This window comes from Camelus dromedarius, chromosome 16, assembly GCF_036321535.1.
Source record: "Camelus dromedarius isolate mCamDro1 chromosome 16, mCamDro1.pat, whole genome shotgun sequence".
Lineage (NCBI taxonomy): Eukaryota > Metazoa > Chordata > Mammalia > Artiodactyla > Camelidae > Camelus > Camelus dromedarius.
The window spans coordinates 16,415,845-16,434,886 of NC_087451.1; the positions used below are offsets into that span (position 1 = coordinate 16,415,845).

At 50.3% G+C, this 19,042-nt stretch overlaps 1 protein-coding gene across 1 annotated transcript in view; it reads right to left on the minus strand.

Annotated features, from left to right (window-relative positions):
* Positions 1-9,343: 9,343 nt before the first annotated feature.
* The window catches only part of LOC116157683 (leucine-rich repeat-containing protein 37A), a 42,980-nt gene continuing 33,281 nt past the window's right edge, over positions 9,344-19,042 (minus strand). Inside the window, exons 14-18 of the mRNA XM_064495068.1 lie at positions 18,637-18,753; positions 15,506-15,552; positions 13,900-13,954; positions 13,676-13,818; positions 9,344-13,568 (exon numbers count right to left, since the gene is read on the minus strand). Of these exons, the coding sequence (XP_064351138.1) occupies positions 13,472-13,568; positions 13,676-13,818; positions 13,900-13,954; positions 15,506-15,552; positions 18,637-18,753 (459 nt within the window). The 3' untranslated portion in view covers positions 9,344-13,471. The remainder of the gene's footprint in view (positions 13,569-13,675; positions 13,819-13,899; positions 13,955-15,505; positions 15,553-18,636; positions 18,754-19,042) is intronic.

Below are 19,042 nucleotides of genomic sequence, written 5' to 3' on the forward strand. Positions count from 1 at the left end.
TGTGGGAGGGACTGCCGGCCGTCAGGGGAAGGCCTCGACCCCCAAGTGGACTTGATTTAGGAGATAGCGGACGTGGGTTATGCGTTACCACGGGGCTCTCACTCTCAGGGCCCAGGTACTACTGGGGGTAGGGATCCCCCACTGCTCTGGGGGACCTGAGAGCGGCAGCAGTAACCCCCAGAACTGTCACCCTGTGCACATGACTGCCCGCTCTAAGCCGTGGACACGGCCCTCACAAGCACATACTTACGTGTGGCATCTTGGCCTGGAATTTCTTGCACCTAAGGGAGAGGGAGACAGGTGGTGAGGTCCCTCCTTGTCTCTGCAATTATGCACTCTCCCCTCCCAGCCCCACTCTGTGTAACAAGATTCCTGTGTCCTTCCTGCCAGTGGTCACGGGGCTCCGAGCTTACTGAGTGGCCCCTGTTGGGGCATCCACAAGTGACTGACTGAGGTCAGACAGAGAAGAGAAGGTGTGCTTAGGACCGAATCTCCAAATTCTCGGGTCAGAGACCATGGGACTAATCACCTCTCTCCCTCCATGAAGTCTCAGTCCCTGGCCTGTGGTTACAGGACAGGGCTCCCACCTCGATTCCCTCTCAACACCCCTTTCATGCTGGGACCCAGATATTCCTCCCTTCCATACCCCCCAACCTCCAAACATCACGAGAAAGGGAGGAATGAAAATAGCTTTTGCTTCGGAATGACAGAACGATGGGCAAAGGTGCTGTCTGATCTCATGTACAAAGTAAAATTGATTTAAAATAAAAAATGGGAGCATCTCCTCCTTCTTTGTGCAAAAAGCCTTTCCTGATTAGCCTTCTCCTTCCCAAGCCTGGCCCACTTGAAGGAGGGCTAGTGGCGGCAGGCACAGCCAGGTGGCAGGGGAACGAGAGGCCTGAAAGACTTGTTTCTGTCACACTGGGCTTCCGAAGATGTTTGCAGCCACAGACCTCCTGGACTGGCCTGCTCTGCCCCAAAGGAGCTGGATCAGCGTAACAGATGCTGAACGCCAATCCCCCCTCTCTCACTCCTCCACAGGGACAGGAACACTGGGTTACCTAATCCAAGGAGCCTTCCAGCAATTATTTTATGAGAAAGTCAAATGCCAAAAGGCGTGCATGGGGTGTGTGTGTGTGTGTGTGTGTGTGTGTGTGTGTGTGTGTGTGTGTGTGTGTGTGTGTGTGTGTGTGTGTGTGTGTGTGTGTGTGTGTGTGTGTGTGTGTGTTTTGTAGTAGCTCTCAGCACAGGGTGAGCCAGACTGCTCCCTGCATTCTTTCTCTGGGTGGAATCTTTGATAGAGACTAGGAGAGAGGCTTCTGCTACAGCTTCTGCCCCAAGTAGCACTCAGCCCCTCCAGGTCTGAGCACGGGAGCCTGGAGTTCAGAGGCCCTGGTCTCTGCCAGGAAAGCCCAGCCACTTCCTTTGCAGGACCTGAGGAATGACCAGGTGGGGAAGTTTGGGAGGGACTGGACAGCCTGGTCCCTGTCCCCATAGCCGATGTGAACCTGGGCCTGTGCCTGGTCCGGCAGCATAGAGGGGAGTGGGGGCAGGCAGGGGTCTGGCCTTCTCTCCCAGCTTCCCGGAGAAGGAAGGCTGGCTGGGTCTCTAGGCTGGCAACCCTAACGGTTCATAGATTCTAGAGACTAGCTGCCCAGGATCCACCCACATTCTCCCACCTCAGGCAGGTTATCTGGTCTCTCCTGATGTACCATGACGACATCTGGGAGGGGCTGGGCAGGGCTCCATCTGTGACTGGCAAGGGCAGAGATGGGGCTTGCAGTGGGTTTTGGGCAGACAGTACCAGAATCATACCAACCCCCTTGGCTTCTCTGACTGCTGACAGTCAGACCACTGAGTCAGTAGCTGGAGATGAGCCTAGGAGAGGAGAGATGAACCAGGAGTGGGAGGAAGAGGGGCAGAGGGGCAGGGAGAGCAGGAGTGAGGGCGGAGGGGGTGATGCTGAGGTGGGGAGGGGGTGATCGACGACCAGAGCTACCCAAGAGCTGGCTCCACGCCACCTTGGGGGAGGCTGCAGCTTGCCCCAGGCCCCAGGGCTTCCTCTCAGCCATCCCCTCAAGGCCCCTCCTCCAACCCTCCCCCAGCTCCTGCCGGGTACCAGACTGTGGAGGAGGTGAGGGCTGATGGACCCTGCTGAACTCCCTCCACATTCACCAGCCCTGATGTCAGCGGGCTAGGAGGCCAACCTCCCACTGAGTCCCAGGGGCCCTGACACCCACCCTTCCAGCTTCCCTTCCCCTGGCTGTGACCTGTCCACCGCCTGCTGGTCCCTTGATCTGCTGTGCTGCTGGGCTGGAAGTAGGATGTGGGACAAGGCTTCCTGAGTCCCCTGCCGTCACCTCACGCAGTCAAATCCTTGCCAAGCCCAAACCATGAAGCCAGGAGATGAGATGGGGAAACGGAGGCCCAGGGAGGGACACGGACAGGCCCGAGGCCACAAGTAAGGTCCACAACGACAGGTCCAAAACCCAGGGCCCTGCCTCTAGTCCCAGCACTCCTCTGGGGGCAGCAGTCAAATCCAGCCAAGTCTGGGCAGCTCCTCCTGCTCCCAGTTTGCCTGGAGGCTCTAGTTCCCTGGAACTGCTCCTCAGAACTCTTCAGAACCCCCTCCAGGCCCTCCGGCACTGCCCCCTGAGGACCATCCCTCCTCCTGCCAGTCCTGACTGCCCTCCCACCCCCTCAGCTTCTCCTCCCCAGGGACCTTCCTGAGTGGCTGTTCTTTCCCTCACCCTTTAACCGTGGTCCCCAGGGCTCTGATCTGGGCCTGACCCCTTTCACCCGCAGACTCTTTCTGGGTGGTGTCACCCACCCCCACCTCCATACCGATGACTGCCGCTTCTCCATCGCCAGCCCAGCTCCTCTCCATATACCCAGCAGCCTCCAGCCCTCAGGCCTGAAGGTCCCACCCCCTCCCCAGACTCCTCAGGTCCTGAGAAGGCACACAAGGCTTACAGGGCGGGGAAAGGCCATAAGAAGTGGGATGGTGCAGGCCACTGCATTCCTGGGCCCACTTGTCAGGCCCACACCTCCACCTTCTGCACCCGAGTCCCCGGGCGTGGGTGAGGTGCATATACACACTTGCGTACATGTGTTGGACCCCATCCTCAGAGAGCTTGGGCTGTCTGTCTCAGCTGTTCATCCATGCCCACACCTGGAGAGACAACTGGCTTTAGAAAGTGCTCTGTGAACATGGGGTGATGGGATACCTCGAAAAAGGGGACTCACTTGGGAGCCAGTCGAACCTCCAGGATGGACTGAGATGGGTGACGGAGAAGGTGCGTTAGCGGCCACGATGAGCCACAGGGGGCTCACAGGTACTGCACAACCCTGTCTTGAAGGTCACAGCCTTTGCACTGAGTCAAAGGCAGCTGCCAACCTCACTGGTCACTTCACCCCTCCAAGCCCCTCTGCCAGGATGGGCTCAGGTTGGAAGGTCAGGGGCCAGGCCAGACCCATTATCTGCCAGGCCCTGATGGGCCCTGCCTGCCTGCAGCCCTCAGCTTGCTGGGTGGCTGATGGGCCTGGGAGTTCTCATAATTGGGAAGGTGTGTGAAGCCAGTCATTCCCCACTCCCCAGGGTTCCCAGCTGCAGGCACCCAAAGGGAGTAGACTAACAAGGACCCAGTGGAGCAATGCACTCCAGGGCAGGACCCCTCGGCAAACAAACCATCTCCCACCCCTGCTCTCCAATCTGAAATCCAGCCTCTGCCCTGGAAACTGTTCCCTTGTTATGAGATCCATACGGGTGTGGATGCAAGGCTTACGTTTATCTTTTCCTGCCAGGTTGCTGGGTTCAGGAGCCAAGGGGAATGCTAAGCAGGGAGGTGGGAGTGTGGTGGAGGCTGCGCAGGAGCCCGGGGGGCCAGTCGTGGAGGCCCCAGGCCTCATCTCCGGCCAGGACTAGGAGAGGGACACATGGGGCTCTGCCCTCTGCCCCAGAGCTCTGCCTGCCTGAACTCTCCTGAATCCTGGAACCCTGAGGCCCCTGCGTGGGGGGACGGAAGAGACCCCTGCCCCCTGGGTCACTCCAATTCCCCTCTACCAAACCCTCCTTTAAACTCCATCCCAGGGACACTCTGCTGGACACACATTTTCATCTTTCTCCCACGTATCTGAGGACGTGTCTGTGCACGTATCATGCTTGCGTGTCCCAGTGTGGGTGTGTCAGTGCGGAGGGAAGATGTGGGCATTGCAGAGTCTACAGGACCTGCACATGTATGTGGCGTGTGGGTGTGGGTACATTTCCAAGCACCTGTGTTTATAGGAGGGACTTTTATGCATTTGCTCATACGTGCTGAACGTGTTCTAGACACACGCAAATGCATGCCTGCTGCACATGTGTCAGCGTAGAACGCACGCATGCCTGTATGTGTATGTTGAGCGTCTCCATATGCTTCCATATATCAAGCGTTTGTGTATCACCGTGTGAGTCTGACTGCACAAGTCAGGTGCCCCATCTCTGGCTGCCTCTTTAACCAGACCTAGAAGTCTGTCTCTAGAAGGTAGGGATCCTGGGCGCTCTGCGGAGACTTGCATACAAGGTTTTAAGGGTGGCCCTGATCCGGAGAGAGGGTAAGAGAGAGCAGACCTTCTCAACCCCCGACCAACGTTGGGCCCTCGTGGTCCTAGTGGAGGAGGAATTTCCCACGGGCCTCTGCTGAGGCTCAGGCCGCCCAGAGAACAAACAGCACACATCCCCGTGTGGAGGGGCCTGCCTCCTCCCAGCAAAGGCAGGGGCTGCGGAGGGTGTGGAGTGGAGACAGCTGCTTCCAGCCCAGATAAGGCCATGGGGCTCACAGTTTCCATTTCTAGGATCCCCTCCCCACTCAGGTCCCAGCTCCTAAGCCCTGGCCCCATGGCCTGGAAAGGTCTCCGCTGACTCACCCCAGCGCCCTGCCCCCACCTTGGGAACAGCACCCCACCACAGCCTGTCCTGGGCCACTGTGGTCTCTGGGGCAGGACAGCCCCGGCCTGGGGCCCTCACAGCTAATATCCTGACCCTTGTGCCTCTGAAAAGCCACACAGGAAGGAGCACTGGCCCCTCCTGTCCTCTTAGAACGACACTCCCTGCGTCTACGTGCTCGTGCAATCCGCTCCACCAGCCTGGCTGCCCTGGCCCAGAGGACCCCGAGACCCCGAGACCCCGAGGGGCGAGCAGTCATCATCAGCGGCAGAACTGGGCCTAAATTCTGGACTCATCCTCCCTTCTCCCCCGCTGCTCCGCAACTTCCCACCCAAGGCCTGCCCCCTCCAGCCCTGCCTGGCCCACCTCCCCTCCCCCTCCCTGGGCTATTTATAGGGACTGGGGGAGGCAGAGCTCCAGGGCTGTGGCTCCCTGGGCCTTCCCCAGGGGCCCCGCAGGCCAGGCAGTGTCTGCTTTCAGCCCAGCAAAAGGCTGTGTCACTCCAAGTAAGCAGTGGGGGTGGGGTGGCTGGGCAGAGGCAGTTGGCTGGGCTAATGCCTGGGCCAGGGCCCTCCAAAGCCTTTTGCAGCCCACACACAAGCTGGGCTTCCTCAGAATCATTCTGGAGTCCCCCTTGGGGCTGGAGCGGTACGGGAGGTCCCTGCAGGCGCTAGCACCTCCTTGGGGAAGCCTGGAGGAGACCAGCACCCACACCACCAGGCTGCCACCTCCCCTGCAAGCCCCCCGAGTCTCCTTTCTCTCACAAAACTAACCCTCTGACCCATGACTCCCCTCCACCAACAGTGGGTCGAATGCCTTAGGGTGCATTTCAAGGCCCTTCCAGCAAAATGCACAATCTCCCACACTTCTGCCTTTGTGGCTGCCCTGATCCCACTGCCTGAAGCATCCCTTCCACTTGCCATCCTGTCTGGCAGACTCCCTTCTTTAGGTCTTCAGAGCCCAGTTTAAATGCCACCTCCTCCAGGAAGCCGTCCCTGATGAGGCCTGTTAGCACTCCTCCCCTCCCCTCCCCGCCCACCATGCCCCTTGAAATATATCCCTCCTCTCCTGCCCTGGTTCCCTCCTCCAGTGTGGAGCTGCTGTCTGTCTTGAGTAGTGATCTCTGGGGCTCCTGAGAGGGCAAGGCCTTGCCTCTCTCATCCCTCTGACCCCTGGCCCAGCCCCAAGCTCCATCAGCCATTTGAATGAGTGAGTGAAGGGAGGGGCGCCGAATGGAGCAGTGCAGGAACTAGTGACTGAACAGTGAATGGAAGTGGAGAGAACAGGGGAGCAGGAAAGCAGAAGAGACCCCACCTGTGTCTCCTGAGCCCTGGAGTGACTGCCTGGTGCCCCCACAGGTGGGAAGGTGGCAGGGGCAGCCCAGGCCAGGTCTCAGTGGCACGGCTCGGCCCTGGGCAGCCGCCAGCTCGGTCACTCTCATTCTTTCCAGATCAAAGTTCCCCCGGGGAACAGCCTGGAACCTGACACTGGCCTGGGGTGTGGGGACGGGGCCAGCTGGCACAGTTCGGGAGGAGGACACGGAAAGGCAGGCACCTGTCCCCAGCTCCAGGGACCCCAGGCCAGCAGCCTGGGGAGGGGACTGGATACACTTCCGCACACCTACTTCAGCCCCAGCCCCATCCTTGGATAGGCCATACTGGTAGGTGGGGAACCCCTGGCTCTAGGCCCTTCTGCCCCAGACTCCCCAAGGACCCCAAATCCCTCAGGGCCTCAGGGGTTCGGCTTCCTGCACGACTATCCCCCCACATCAGTTCTGGCTCAGCCCCACCCCGTCTCCCAGCACCTTCCATCCAGACACCCTCCAGGTGTGTGTTTCTCTGTCTCTCCCAGTGTCTGTATCTATTTCTGTCTTGGCACCTTTCTGTCTAGACTCTCTGTACTTCTGTGCTTCTCTGTATTTTTCATTCTTGTCTCAGTCCTTACCCTGGTCTCTCTTTCCATCTCTCTGTCTCCCTAGACACGAAGAGTAACGATGGAGTGATTTGTCCACCCTTTCTTTTAAGGAAGGAGCTGTTTTCATGGCTCTCCCCCGTCTCCAGCCCCTAGTCCCTCCAGTCTACAGTGAACAGATTTTCCTGATGCTGAGATGAGGATGGGAGAGGACAGACCCCACCGCCCCTGCTGCAGCCGGGCCTCCCTGGTGCCCTCAGGCTGCTGCGTCTGAGCCAGGCCTCGGTCCGCCCCACGACCACGTGAGCAAGCGGGGAGGAAGTGGGCAGAGCTGGTCTGGGGCAGCAGGCCTGTGCCAGTGGGCCAGGTCCCTGAGTCTGCCACCATCTGTCCTTCCTCGTTCCACTTCGAGCTGTGGAAAGTCACACCACACTCAGAGTGTGACTTCAAGCTCCCTGCTCCTAAGTACAAGCTAGTGTCACATGTCTCATACACACACACACACATACAAACACACACACACACACACTCACAAAGTATTGGGGAGCATAGGCTCAGCGCACGGGACTCAGAATCTCAGTCATGTTTCACTCCTCTTTGTACCTCAGTTTTCTCATCTGTAAAATGGGGGTTATAATAATAGTATCCGTGTCCCAGGATTGTTATAAGCATTAAATTAGTCCATGTTAGTAAGGCGCTTACAAACAAAGGCCCTAAGTCTGGCACATGGCACTCTATCTACGTATTCATTTAATAAAATAATAAAAATTAATAAATATGCATGCTTCAAATTTGACTCTCAATAAAAATTACAGGTTGCTTTCACCTTTATGCTGTTGCCCCAGGCTGAGCCTGATTCTGCTCACCAGCAGGTCCAAACAGGCCTAATGTGAGTAGTTGTAAGTCATGTCCAGGAATAACATTGCGCTCTGGGGGTGTGCATTTCGACCTGCTTGTGGAACCCCTCTGCTTTAACAGCGGCTGTATCACGTGTGGGGAAGTCACATGGCTTCTAGTTAAAGATGGTTGAAACCATGTCCTTCTACCCCAAACACGTAGACATGAGAGTGTTAAAAAAATTAATGAGAAGGACATGTTTGTAGACACGAAATGGAGACTTCTCCTTAAAAGAAAATAGAGCGGAGGCTGCAGTCGGAGAAGGGGCTGGGAAGACAGCAGGGCTGAAAGTGCTGGGTGTGAGCCACAGTGTAAATGCTGAGCCGGGCTGGGCCCTGAAGCTGGCTGGTGTCAGGATCTGTGCTGCCAGTTGGTGATGATAAACCAGAGCAGCTACGTCCACCCTTCAAGGTCGTGGCAAAAACCAAAGCCACATGCCTGTGGTTGGGCAGAACCATTAGGCTCAAAGGGACTGTCCCAGAAATGTGTCACTCACATGAGGTGGAGGCCCACAGTGGACACTTCTGAGAAAACCCTGGTCTGGAGCCCAGCCAGGTACAGACCAAGTAGAGGCCACTGGCAGATGGCCTTGGGTTTTACAGAATCTCCAGATAATCCCACAACCAGGAATCACAGGGTGCTGGGGAAGCCAACAATCTCCACAAATGGAAGAACTGATAGGTGAAAAAATAAAGTTTTAGAGCCATTTGAAAAGTCTTTAAAGTAGGTGTCTTTAAGGTCCCCAAGGAAACCGAAGGAATAGCAATCACGAAACAACAAAAAGAGATCATGACATAAGAGCAGGACAAATGACAAAGAGTCCAGTAGACACACAGGACATTAAAATTACAGATTAAAAAAAAAAACCTGAAGGTGACCTGAATATCTGAACTGAATAGAGCTGGAGAGAGACATAATGAACTAGAAGACTGAGCTGAGGAACTCTCCAAGAACACAGCACAAGAGATCAAGAGATGGAAAACAGGAGAGAAAAAAATTAGATCCTTTAAAACTCTCCCATGACTTCCTAGAGAACCAGAAGCAGGAATGGAGTATGACAGCTGTGATTCACGTTTCTATCCTGTGCTACTTGCGGAGCTCTTTGGCATCTACTTCAGTCTGCACTGCATAAATTTGGATTGACTGATTGAAAGTGGTGAGGATGGAAATGGTGAAGGATCATTTCTTTCTTCTGCCTCAAAGTTCGGTAACTTCTCTATGAGCCCATGTTCCCCTCTCTGCCCTACAGCTCATGCTCTACTGAGGACAGAGTTGTTCTGCTTCTCAATCATGCTTTCAGCCATGTCTGCCATGAGTGCACACATCCTGACTTACTTAGATATCCCTCCAGGATGAGTATTTTATATCTCCCCTGGGGTCAGCTGTGGAGTCGGGGGAAGAGCATTAGGCATGAGGAAAGTGGGTCAAATCCTAGACCAGCATCTCACTAATTAAAAGACATTTAATAAGTCACTTCACCCTTCAGAGATACGGCTTTTCTTCCTGTAAAGGAGGGCTATTTCCATCTATGTCACTAGGCTCTTTTGAAAATTAAGAAAGAATAATATACTAATAATAGAGTAATAGAGTAAATATAGTAAAATACATAATAGAGTAAATACACATGAGCATACAAATATGTATATTTAATATTTAACGAAACATCTTTCTCTAAACCTACATGGCTTGGTTTGAATTTCCTTGGTAGAACTTACCATTTTCTTCCTTGTGTTGTCTAGTATTTTTTTTTTCCAAAAATGTCCCAAAGTTTGAGATTTGCAAATTCTAACTAATATATATATAATAGATAAACATCAAGTTTATAATGTATAGCACAGGGACCTATATTGAGTATCTTGTAGTAACTTATGTTGGAAAGGAATATGAAAACAAATACATGCATGTACCTATATGACTGAAGCATTGTGCTGTGCACTAGCAATTGACACAATATTGTGAACTGACCATACTTCAATAAAAACATAAAACAAAAACAAAAACAAACTCAAAAATGTCCCACAGGAGCCCTTGAAAACACACCCAAAATGGACTGATGTTTCTTAAATTACTCCCTTGTTAATTATTTTCATTAAAGGCATCATTTTCTTTTAGTGGCTCAAACTTAAGACATCTCCTTCCTACTTTTGTAAAAATTACCGCATTCTATTTCTATTTCAACATTACCTTTACATTTAGGTCGTTCATCTGTATCTTAACTGTCTCTCCTCCAGATTGCTTTAGGAGCTGTCTAATTAAACTTTTGGACTCACCACTCCTCCCTGTTCTCTTACTTCTCTTAATGCACTCTTAATTGAAGACAAACTCGGGGGTTGGGTAAAGCTCAGTGGCAGAGTGCATACCTAGGCTGCATGAGGTCCTGGGTTCAATCCCCAGTACCTCCATTAAAATAGGTAAATAAACCTGATTACCTCCCCCAAAACAATATTAAAAAAAAAAAAACAAAAAAAAAAAAGGAACTCTCACCATTGCTTCATGCAGAGCTTTTCTTATCCCTCTAATATTATAAATACTCCGCGGCCCACTGGGTCATCTGAAAGTTAGGAGTTCAGTAATACGTACATCTTACTCCGGGGTACATCCACTTGCATTTTTCTGACTTTGTTTATTTTTGGAAAGGGGAGGTGTCCAGGACTAGTCTTGTTATTTATATATTTATTAACCTTTTAAATAAGCACCCCAGGGACGTTTCAGTACAGAGGTCTACAGATCATATTTTGAGAAATTATACTTCCCTTTTCATAATTATATAGATGCCATTTCTCTGGCAGCCCTTTTGAATGGGAGCTGTATTTTCTGACTGTGGGTCCCGTGGCTAGCACTCCTGCAGGGAGCAAGCCGCCGGCAGTGCCCCACAACTGTAGGGACCGCAGTGCCCCACAACTGTAGGGACCGGGAGGCGGGGAACACCTGTACCAGTAATAATGGGAACTGCCAGAGGGCAGAAAGGACAGAAGGGGCGCATGTTTCCCCCCTCCCGACCCTGCAGGTGCCTGCTGAGCTAGCTTTCTGCTGAGCTACATAAAGGGGAAACAAGTGAGTCTCCAAGGTCATTCGAGCTCTTTCTCATCACTTCCTGGATTCCTGATACTTCCTGAGCCCCACCCCCAGGTTACACTTGGACCTTATTATCATCTGGAATCTACCATACAAACTCTCAAAAGTCCAACCGTTCGTTCTCTGAACATAAGCATTTGTCCTTCCAGTTCTCACTCATGTGTACCCACCATACACGTGCTTCAGCTGCATCAAAACCTCCAGTCTGGTGCCCCACTTCCTCCCAGTTCCTACTTGGTCTATACCCCCAAGTTGATCTCTTGGCCTCTCTACTTCCAGACCACCTTCAAAGTGCTCTTTCTAAAACTCAAGCTTGATCGTGACCCTTCTCTGCTTAAAACATTGCAGTATGTGCTGCCTGGTCACGCCCACGTGCCTCCGCCAGGACACCGGGGACTGGTCCCCTGCTTCCTGCGCGGCCTTACACACTGCCTTTCCTGCCTCGCGCTGCGTGCTCCGGAGCAGCAGGCTGCTCACGCGTGAGCACACCGAGGGTTTCAAGCTTCTCATCGCTGCACTGTCCTGTCTAGACCACGCCTTTCCTTCATCTCATCAGCCTAAACTTCTATGTGGCTTCCTTCCTCTTCCCCTCCTCCAAGCCATCCCTCACATTTACTCCTTTCCAGCCAACCAAGAGCTGAACCACCACTTGGCACACTGCCATTGTCACGTCAACACACTGTCTTATAAGTGCAGCTTCAGGAGACTGTCCCTCCTCCCAGTCTTAGGAGTGCCTGGAGGACAGGGACTGTGTCCTAGCCAACTCTTCCTCCAGCACCAGGCACAGTGTCTGGCATGTAACCCGGGCCCAGGACAAGTCCCACCTTTTTCATGGACTCTCCCCAGCTTCCTAACCTTCCCTCCTCCGAACCCTACAACTCTTCTGTGTCATTCTTGCCCTACTCATTCATTGCCTCGTCTCATTACCATTTTAAAAATGGCTAATTCCTCTGACAGATCTCATTAGAATCAGTGAGAATTTTCACTGAGTAGCTGTTGGCCTTGTATCTCTGTCCCTTGTTCTGTCACTCAGTTCTCAGTAAGGAGCCGGACTCCGAGCTAGTTTGCCCATCAGTATGATGGAGACAGAGGCAGCTGTAGGTGGCCATGGTTTTTGTACCAGCTGACTCCTAGAGCCAGGGTGTGTCCCTGAGCCAAGGACAGACAGGCGGGCCAGGTGAAGTCTGTGTTCTGGCAAAAGCACTGCCCAATCTGGGTCAAGCTGGGCAAAGCAGAGCCTTACTCTTGGGCATTTTTATTTAGAAATACATTAGGGTAGCATTTGAGACTAATAAAGAATTGTGCAAATTGGAGGTAGTGTGACATAAAAAATCTTACCTAAGCCTCCCTCTATGTACCAACATTGAAATAATGGAAACATCCCCACATAGGAACCTGGAGCTACTTGGAATCCTGGCCCGCACGTTGGGAAGCCCAGCAACATGAGGATCTTTATCCCTGGCTTCTCATCAGCTCCTTGTCTTCGTGTCCACCTCCCTCGTTGACATCAACCCCTGACTCATTACAGAGTCTGGGCGGGCATGGGGACTTTCTGTTCTTATGACCTAATGGTGTGACTCAAGTGCCTAGTACTGCACCTGGCCCAGAGCAGGTGCTCGGTAAACAGCTCCCATCATTCTCCTCACTGTAGTTGTCACTGTTATTGACTCATTCAGAATTCCTTTTACTCACTAAGGTACTTCAACCATCACTGGCTTATTAAATGCGACTGAATAATGACTTCCTTTGCAGGAGTGGAAGAACCTTGCAGCTGATGCAGGTGGCACTGTCATTACACACTCGCTTGAAATCACGCAGCCACAGGCCTGTGCTGGGTGAGGCAGGAAGTGGGGAGGTTTGGTGCTGGGCTGAGCTGGAGGGAGCTGAGCAGCACGTGGCAGACCCTCAGTGGGGTCAGGAGAGGCCAGGGCAGCCCAGGGGAGGCCTGGGGATGGCCACCTTGGGCAATGGCTGCTCCCACCCATTCTCTACCCTGTCCCTCCAGCTAGCTCTCCAAGGGTTAGGGGTTTTTTAGAGAAGAAAAAACTCAATGAGAATTTTCCACCAGCTTCAAAGGGTGGAGAACCCCCTACCATGACAGGAAACACATCTGTACACGAGTTTGAGAGCTTCGGAGAAAAGCCAGGCCTTGGTCTCAGGGTGGAGGCAGCCCAGGGACGCAAACCTTCTGGCCGCCCCAGCCCCTGTGAGCGGGGCCCCCGCCGGCAGGGGCAGCCGTGCTGTGAGTAGCCCCCGCCGGCCGGAGCAGGGGGGGGAGCCAGCGCCGGCTGTGCCGTGACTGCACGATCCTACCCCCGGCACACGACATGCTTCCCGGTTCCCAGGGACTGACTATACTGGGGAAACAAGGGAGAGAAGCCCTTCTTCATCCTTCTAGTCATCCTCCTGTGCCCACGTCACCCCTCACGGAAGCACTGCCTACTATGAGGGATTCTAGCCTCAGCCCTGCTTTCTCCTGCCTGTGGCCCTTGTTCTTTGCTTATAAATATTCAACTATTTACATTTTAAGTCCTCACCACGTGGCTAGAATTGGTTGGAATTTGTACATCTTCACTGGAGAAAAAGGAGTATTTTATAAGCAATCTTTCTGAAAAGATAATATTAGAAAATAAAATGCACAGGAGGCCCGAGGCGGGACGGCGCTCACACCGTGTTGCTCCCCAGTACCGTCTCGCTCTCCTCATCCGGCTCGTCCGGCTCGCTGGTCAGGACCACGTCAGCTGCGTCATCCGTGGGTGCCCTGGGGAAGAAGAAAAATGCCGAGGCCTTTAGTCTTGAAAGGAACAATTAAATTTTTCATTCTTTCCTCATTTGGATGAGAACTTTAAGTTGTCACCAATCATTTACCTCGCATCCTTACTGAAAATCTCTTCCTCGTCAGAAGACTCCCCATCATGTAGCTTCTGCACCATATTTTTTTTGCGTGTGGCACTGAGAGGTCTGTACATGTCCCTGAGCCAGAGCGGCCGCATTCTCTGGAAGAAGCCCTCCTAGAACGGAAAAAGGGGAACGTTCATTCTGCATCTCCCCTGCTTTCTCTGGCAACAGTACTTTATCCTCCTCAGATTTACCTGGCTCTCACTTTGCTCTGAGCATTTTCTACGCAGCAAAAACCGAAAGAAGCCCCTTGGAAGAAAACACACACAATTAGTGATGCACGCCACTTTCTACGTCTCACACAGTGTGCCTGTCTGGTCTTACTGGGACTAAGTGGGCACCTCAGTAAACACTCACCACCAGCAAAGGCACCACACACCTGGACCCTGATATTTAATAATTATGGAATTATGGAATAATTCCATGCACACCGGGCTCCCAGAAGCTCTCCATGCCCGTTTGAGATGGCCCCCCAGTGTCCCCGGACAGGCCTCTGCATGTGGCTGAGCACGGAGTTCAGGCAGACTTTCTAGCCCCACTCCCCTGCTTGGCCCTGCCAAGTGCCCTCGTGCAGGGAAGACCCTGCACAGCCGTGCGAGGCAGAATAACATGACTCTGGAAGTGTTCACCCCAGCCCTCTGCAGACGCAGTCACACGCAGCACGTGCTGGGGCTGAGGGGGAGGGAGTCCCTATTTTCCTAGTGGCTTTGTCCTGTAAACTGGATCACACCAAGGAAACCTGAGTCCAAGTAGCAGAGCTATCTGACTCACTGACTTTCACACCGCAGGCTGTCTCTGATGCTAAGTGAATTGTGAAATCAGTTTAAAGACCACGACTAGCACTAAAACACAAAATATTCTTTTTTGAATATACATAGAATAGGAAAACATCTGAGTGCATAATAAGTTTGTTTTAGAAACTCCTTGTGTCCATATAGTATGTGGTGCTGATTTGTGACATAACATGTAGCTCACAGCCCAAGCACAGTGTGATCAATGAAGGCCTCAGTGGAAGGGAAGCATCTTTTTGATACTCACTAGCAGTATGGCCATGGGGCAGGACCTTTTCCCTTTCTCTTTCTCCACTTTCTTAATATAAAAGGAAGAAACAAACTGCTGTCTAAAGTTTCTCCCAGTTAAAATTCTATGAGGTTTGGATAAAGGGAATAGATTGTGGGGGTCTGAAAACCAGCAGGAGGACAAGGGAAGTTTCCCTGCCACTTTCTAGGAAGGACTCATATATTCTCCCTTCCAACAACTTTGAGTGAGGCTGGTCCTCAAACCCTAGAGCCATGTGGCCTTCCCTACCCCAGAACCTCCAAGAAGGCCACTGGCCCAGCCCAGCCTGATGGCCACCACCAGCAGAAACAGGTGAAAACCCAAACCTCTCTCCCTCCCCCTTCTTCCCTTAAAGGACTAGGAAAAGCAGAGGCATCTGGGCCGGTCCCATTCCAGCTCAGCTTTGGCTGGGGAGCTAGTTTTGCTGGTAAATAAATTCAGCTAAAGCATTATGATAAATAAATATTCTTCCTGCCTTTTGTGCTTTCCTCACTATAAACTGAAGAGATTGAAATAGATGAGGTCTAAGTTCTCCTCTAGTTCTAAAATCCTACTTCAAAAATTACCAGACTAGGGGGAGGGTACAGCTCAGTGGTAGAGTGAGCTGCTCAGCATGCACGAGGCCCTGGGTTCAATCCTTGGTACCTCCACTAAAGATAAAGAAACCTAATTACCTCCCCCACAAAAGTAAAACAAACAAAAAATAAAAGCTTTTAAAAAAGTTACCAGAGTAATATTTACCTTACGCTTTTTTTCTGATCTTTTGCTGCTTTTCTGCGTGAACAAATCTGTTTTGGAAGAAACATGATCAGAATTATTCATCACAATGACTATCTTAGAATCTTTATTCATTTCTTTTCATTTTCAGTCTTATCTACCCAGTGAGACGAAGGCTTTTTTTGTGGAAGGAATGTTCTCTTGTTTAATAATCCTTTGCCTCTTTCACAGTGCCTAACTTAGGATCATGCACACAGCTGGCAATACGTTTTATTGATTGTTTTAGGTAACGTTCAACAGATAATGCCCAATACAAATTCTTAGAAGTAGGAAAACAAAAGTATCTACCAGGAACCTCAGCATCGTTTTAAAGACAAGAACAAGAGTCAGATGCCTATCATATGGCCACTACTGGTCACTGTTGAGGAGGTCCTCATCACTGCGGTAAGAAAAACACTGGAAAGGAAGAGACAAGCACATTTGCACATGAAATGATAGACAAGCTTTAGGTTGGAAGCAATATGAGAATTCAGGAAGATGGCTACATACAGAATCAAGAGATCAACATATAAACTTCAAAGACTTTCCTATTTAACACAGAAGACTAAGAAATAGAAGAAATATCCCATTTACAATATCAAAAAAACCGCATAAAGTACCTAGGGATAAACTTAACTGAGAATGTATAAGACATATGTGATGAATATTAAAACTCTTCTGAAGGACATTAAAGTGAAAGCTGTATACATGGCATGAGATACCATCTTCCCAGAATGTTGTAAAGATATCAATTCTCAAATTGACCTACAGATTCAATGCAGTCCAATTTAAATCCAAGATAAATCTTCAACAAAACCTGGCTAGTTGACATTTGGGAGAGAAAATGTGAATGAATATTCATGAAATGTATGAAAAAGATGATCAAACAGCAGGAGCTTACCCTACCATTTATACAATATGTTCCAGAGCAACTGGAATTATTCAGTGTGCTACCGGTACTAGGAAAAGATAACTGCATCAATACAACAGAGTCGAGATAAGCACAGTATTTTTATTATTACTTTTTAAAACTTTTTTATTGAGTTATAGTCAAGATAGGATTTTTAGATTGGTGAAGAATGGACCATTCAGTAGAAAATTTTGAAACAATTCGATGTTCATACAGGGGGAAAAAGTTAGATCCCCTACCTCAACTACACTAAAAAGAAACAAATTGTAGACAGATTATAAAAGAACTAGAAGAGAGTATCAGAGATTATTTTTATGCCACGAGGTGACAAAGGCCTGGCTGACAAAACCTGCTAGCCTTGACTACGGGCTGATACGGGGACAGACGGTCAACAGATGGCTGCTCTTCCGAGCCTTTGCCCTCTCCTCCCCTGGATTGTCTGTCTTCTTGTTCACTTCTAAAACTCTTTACAATAAATAAATATGGGCTTTCATTGATTTTCAGTGTTTCAAAGACTTCCCAAAGTTTTTGTCTCTAAGGGGACGAGACAGAAGAGTGGAGTAAGGAGCTCAGCCTTTACAGTCAGGTGAAACTGGCTTCTGCTTTTGGTTTTGTCACTGGGGCCTTAAGTCGATGCCCTAAATCTATGAAACAAGGATGGAACTGCCATCCTCACAGGACTGTGGGGATTAAACCAGACAATACACAGAAGACTCTTTGTCCAGTGCTTGGCATAGGTCGGCGCTAAGTTGGTGCCACAGACAAGGTGGTCAAATCCGCCAAAGCTTTCTGCCTGTGGCATCAGGCTCTGAAAGCTCTTTTCCACCACACGATTATAAACATATTGCTTCTATTTTCTTCTAATACTTTCATGAGTTCTTTTCTTTCATGTTTATGGAGATATGTTTAAGGTGAAAAATGGGGAGCTGCTGTTATCTTTCCACCAAATAGTTAGGGAGCTGTTCTACTACCATTTATTCATTTTCTTCCACTGATTAGAATGTTAAATATGACATTTCAAAAGTCTAAAGGACACGTGGGTCTGTCGATTGCTGGGCTGTCTAGCTACTTCAAATAAATATTATGTTGCATTACTCCTCATTGTGGAATTGACATAATGCCTCATCTCTCTTCCACTGAACATCATTTTTGTCAGCTTTACGAAAAACACTACATGGTCTCTGTCCTGAAAAAACTTATCTAAGTGGGGAGAGGAAATAATGAAATGAAATAAATAGATACAAGTGCAAGGTTAAACTACATAGCAATTAAAGCAATAAAAGAGGAGTTTATAGAAATTCTACAAAAGCACAAGGCCATATGCCACCGGCAGATGCAGGGGGCACAGTCTGGGAAATGGCTAATGACAAATGACTAGCATGCTGACCCCACGCTACCCTGCACATTTGTAGGCTCAGAAATCAGACTCTGCCTTCACCAAGAGGGATCTCAAGTCTTCCTATGAGGCAGTCTCACTTTATCACTATCACAGGATTGATCAGAAATCAGAATGCCAAATTATTACTCATCAGTGACAAATACATCTGTTCTACAGACAGGGCTTCTGTGTCTACACAAGCAAAGAACATCCTCCTGCAGAGACAGGCCTCCATGGCACACTGAGGCACAGCTGGAAGACTACAGGGTGAGAACAGAACTACAACAAAAGGGCACACTTCACAGGAGCCTGAGGCAGGATTTTATTCACAGTGTTTTGATGGAACCTACCTACACAATGTCTTACACACCGGAGAAGAAAGCTGGTAAGTAAACCTAATGGATGGACAAGATCACACTTTTATCTCTTAGCCATGTCCTTTCAGCCCTCCCAGGGTGACTGATGGCTCCAGGAGGGTGAAGATGATGTATCTCATCATTTCACCCAACAAGGACAGAAAGCAGTGAAGGGATGACAGTGACTGGTGAGGTGCAGTGTTCTGAGTTGAAGAAATTTTACTACCATGTCAACTCTGGCCTCCTTATAAACTTGACTTTTCAAAATAGCCTAATGGCTTGTTACCTTGGGTTCAGTTCCACAGAGACCCCCTGGGACTGGAGCTCCTTTAAGAATCCCGGGCGTATACTTTTCCATAAAAGACCAAAGCCCATCTCAGCCCTTGTGACTGAAGAGGACTGTGGAGTAGTAGCAGGTGGAAAGGTAGCTGTGATTTTCAGTTTGCGGGTTCTGAATCTCAACTGTCCTTACCTCAAAAAGGCAGAAACTTATAACCAAGACCGCCACTACTGCAGTTGCTGCCACAGATATTAATACTGCCCACATGACTTTGCTCTTATAGCCGGATCCTGGAACTTCCTCCGTGAGCTAAAATAATAAAGAATAATTTCTTTGAAAAACAAAGAGAAAAGATGAACTCTAACTATTCTTAAACCTACTTAGACACTAGCTCACTCTTCTTTCTTGGGGGGTGGGTGGGAGGTAATTAGGTTTATTTGTGTTTTAGAGGAAGTGCTGGGGACTGGACCCAGGACCTCATGCACGCTAAGCATGTGCCCTACCACATGAGCTATACCCTCCCCCTTAGCAGACTGTTCTTAAACTACTCTGAACCCCATCCTTTCGAGTAGCTTATAGGTTCTTAAAGAACCTACCA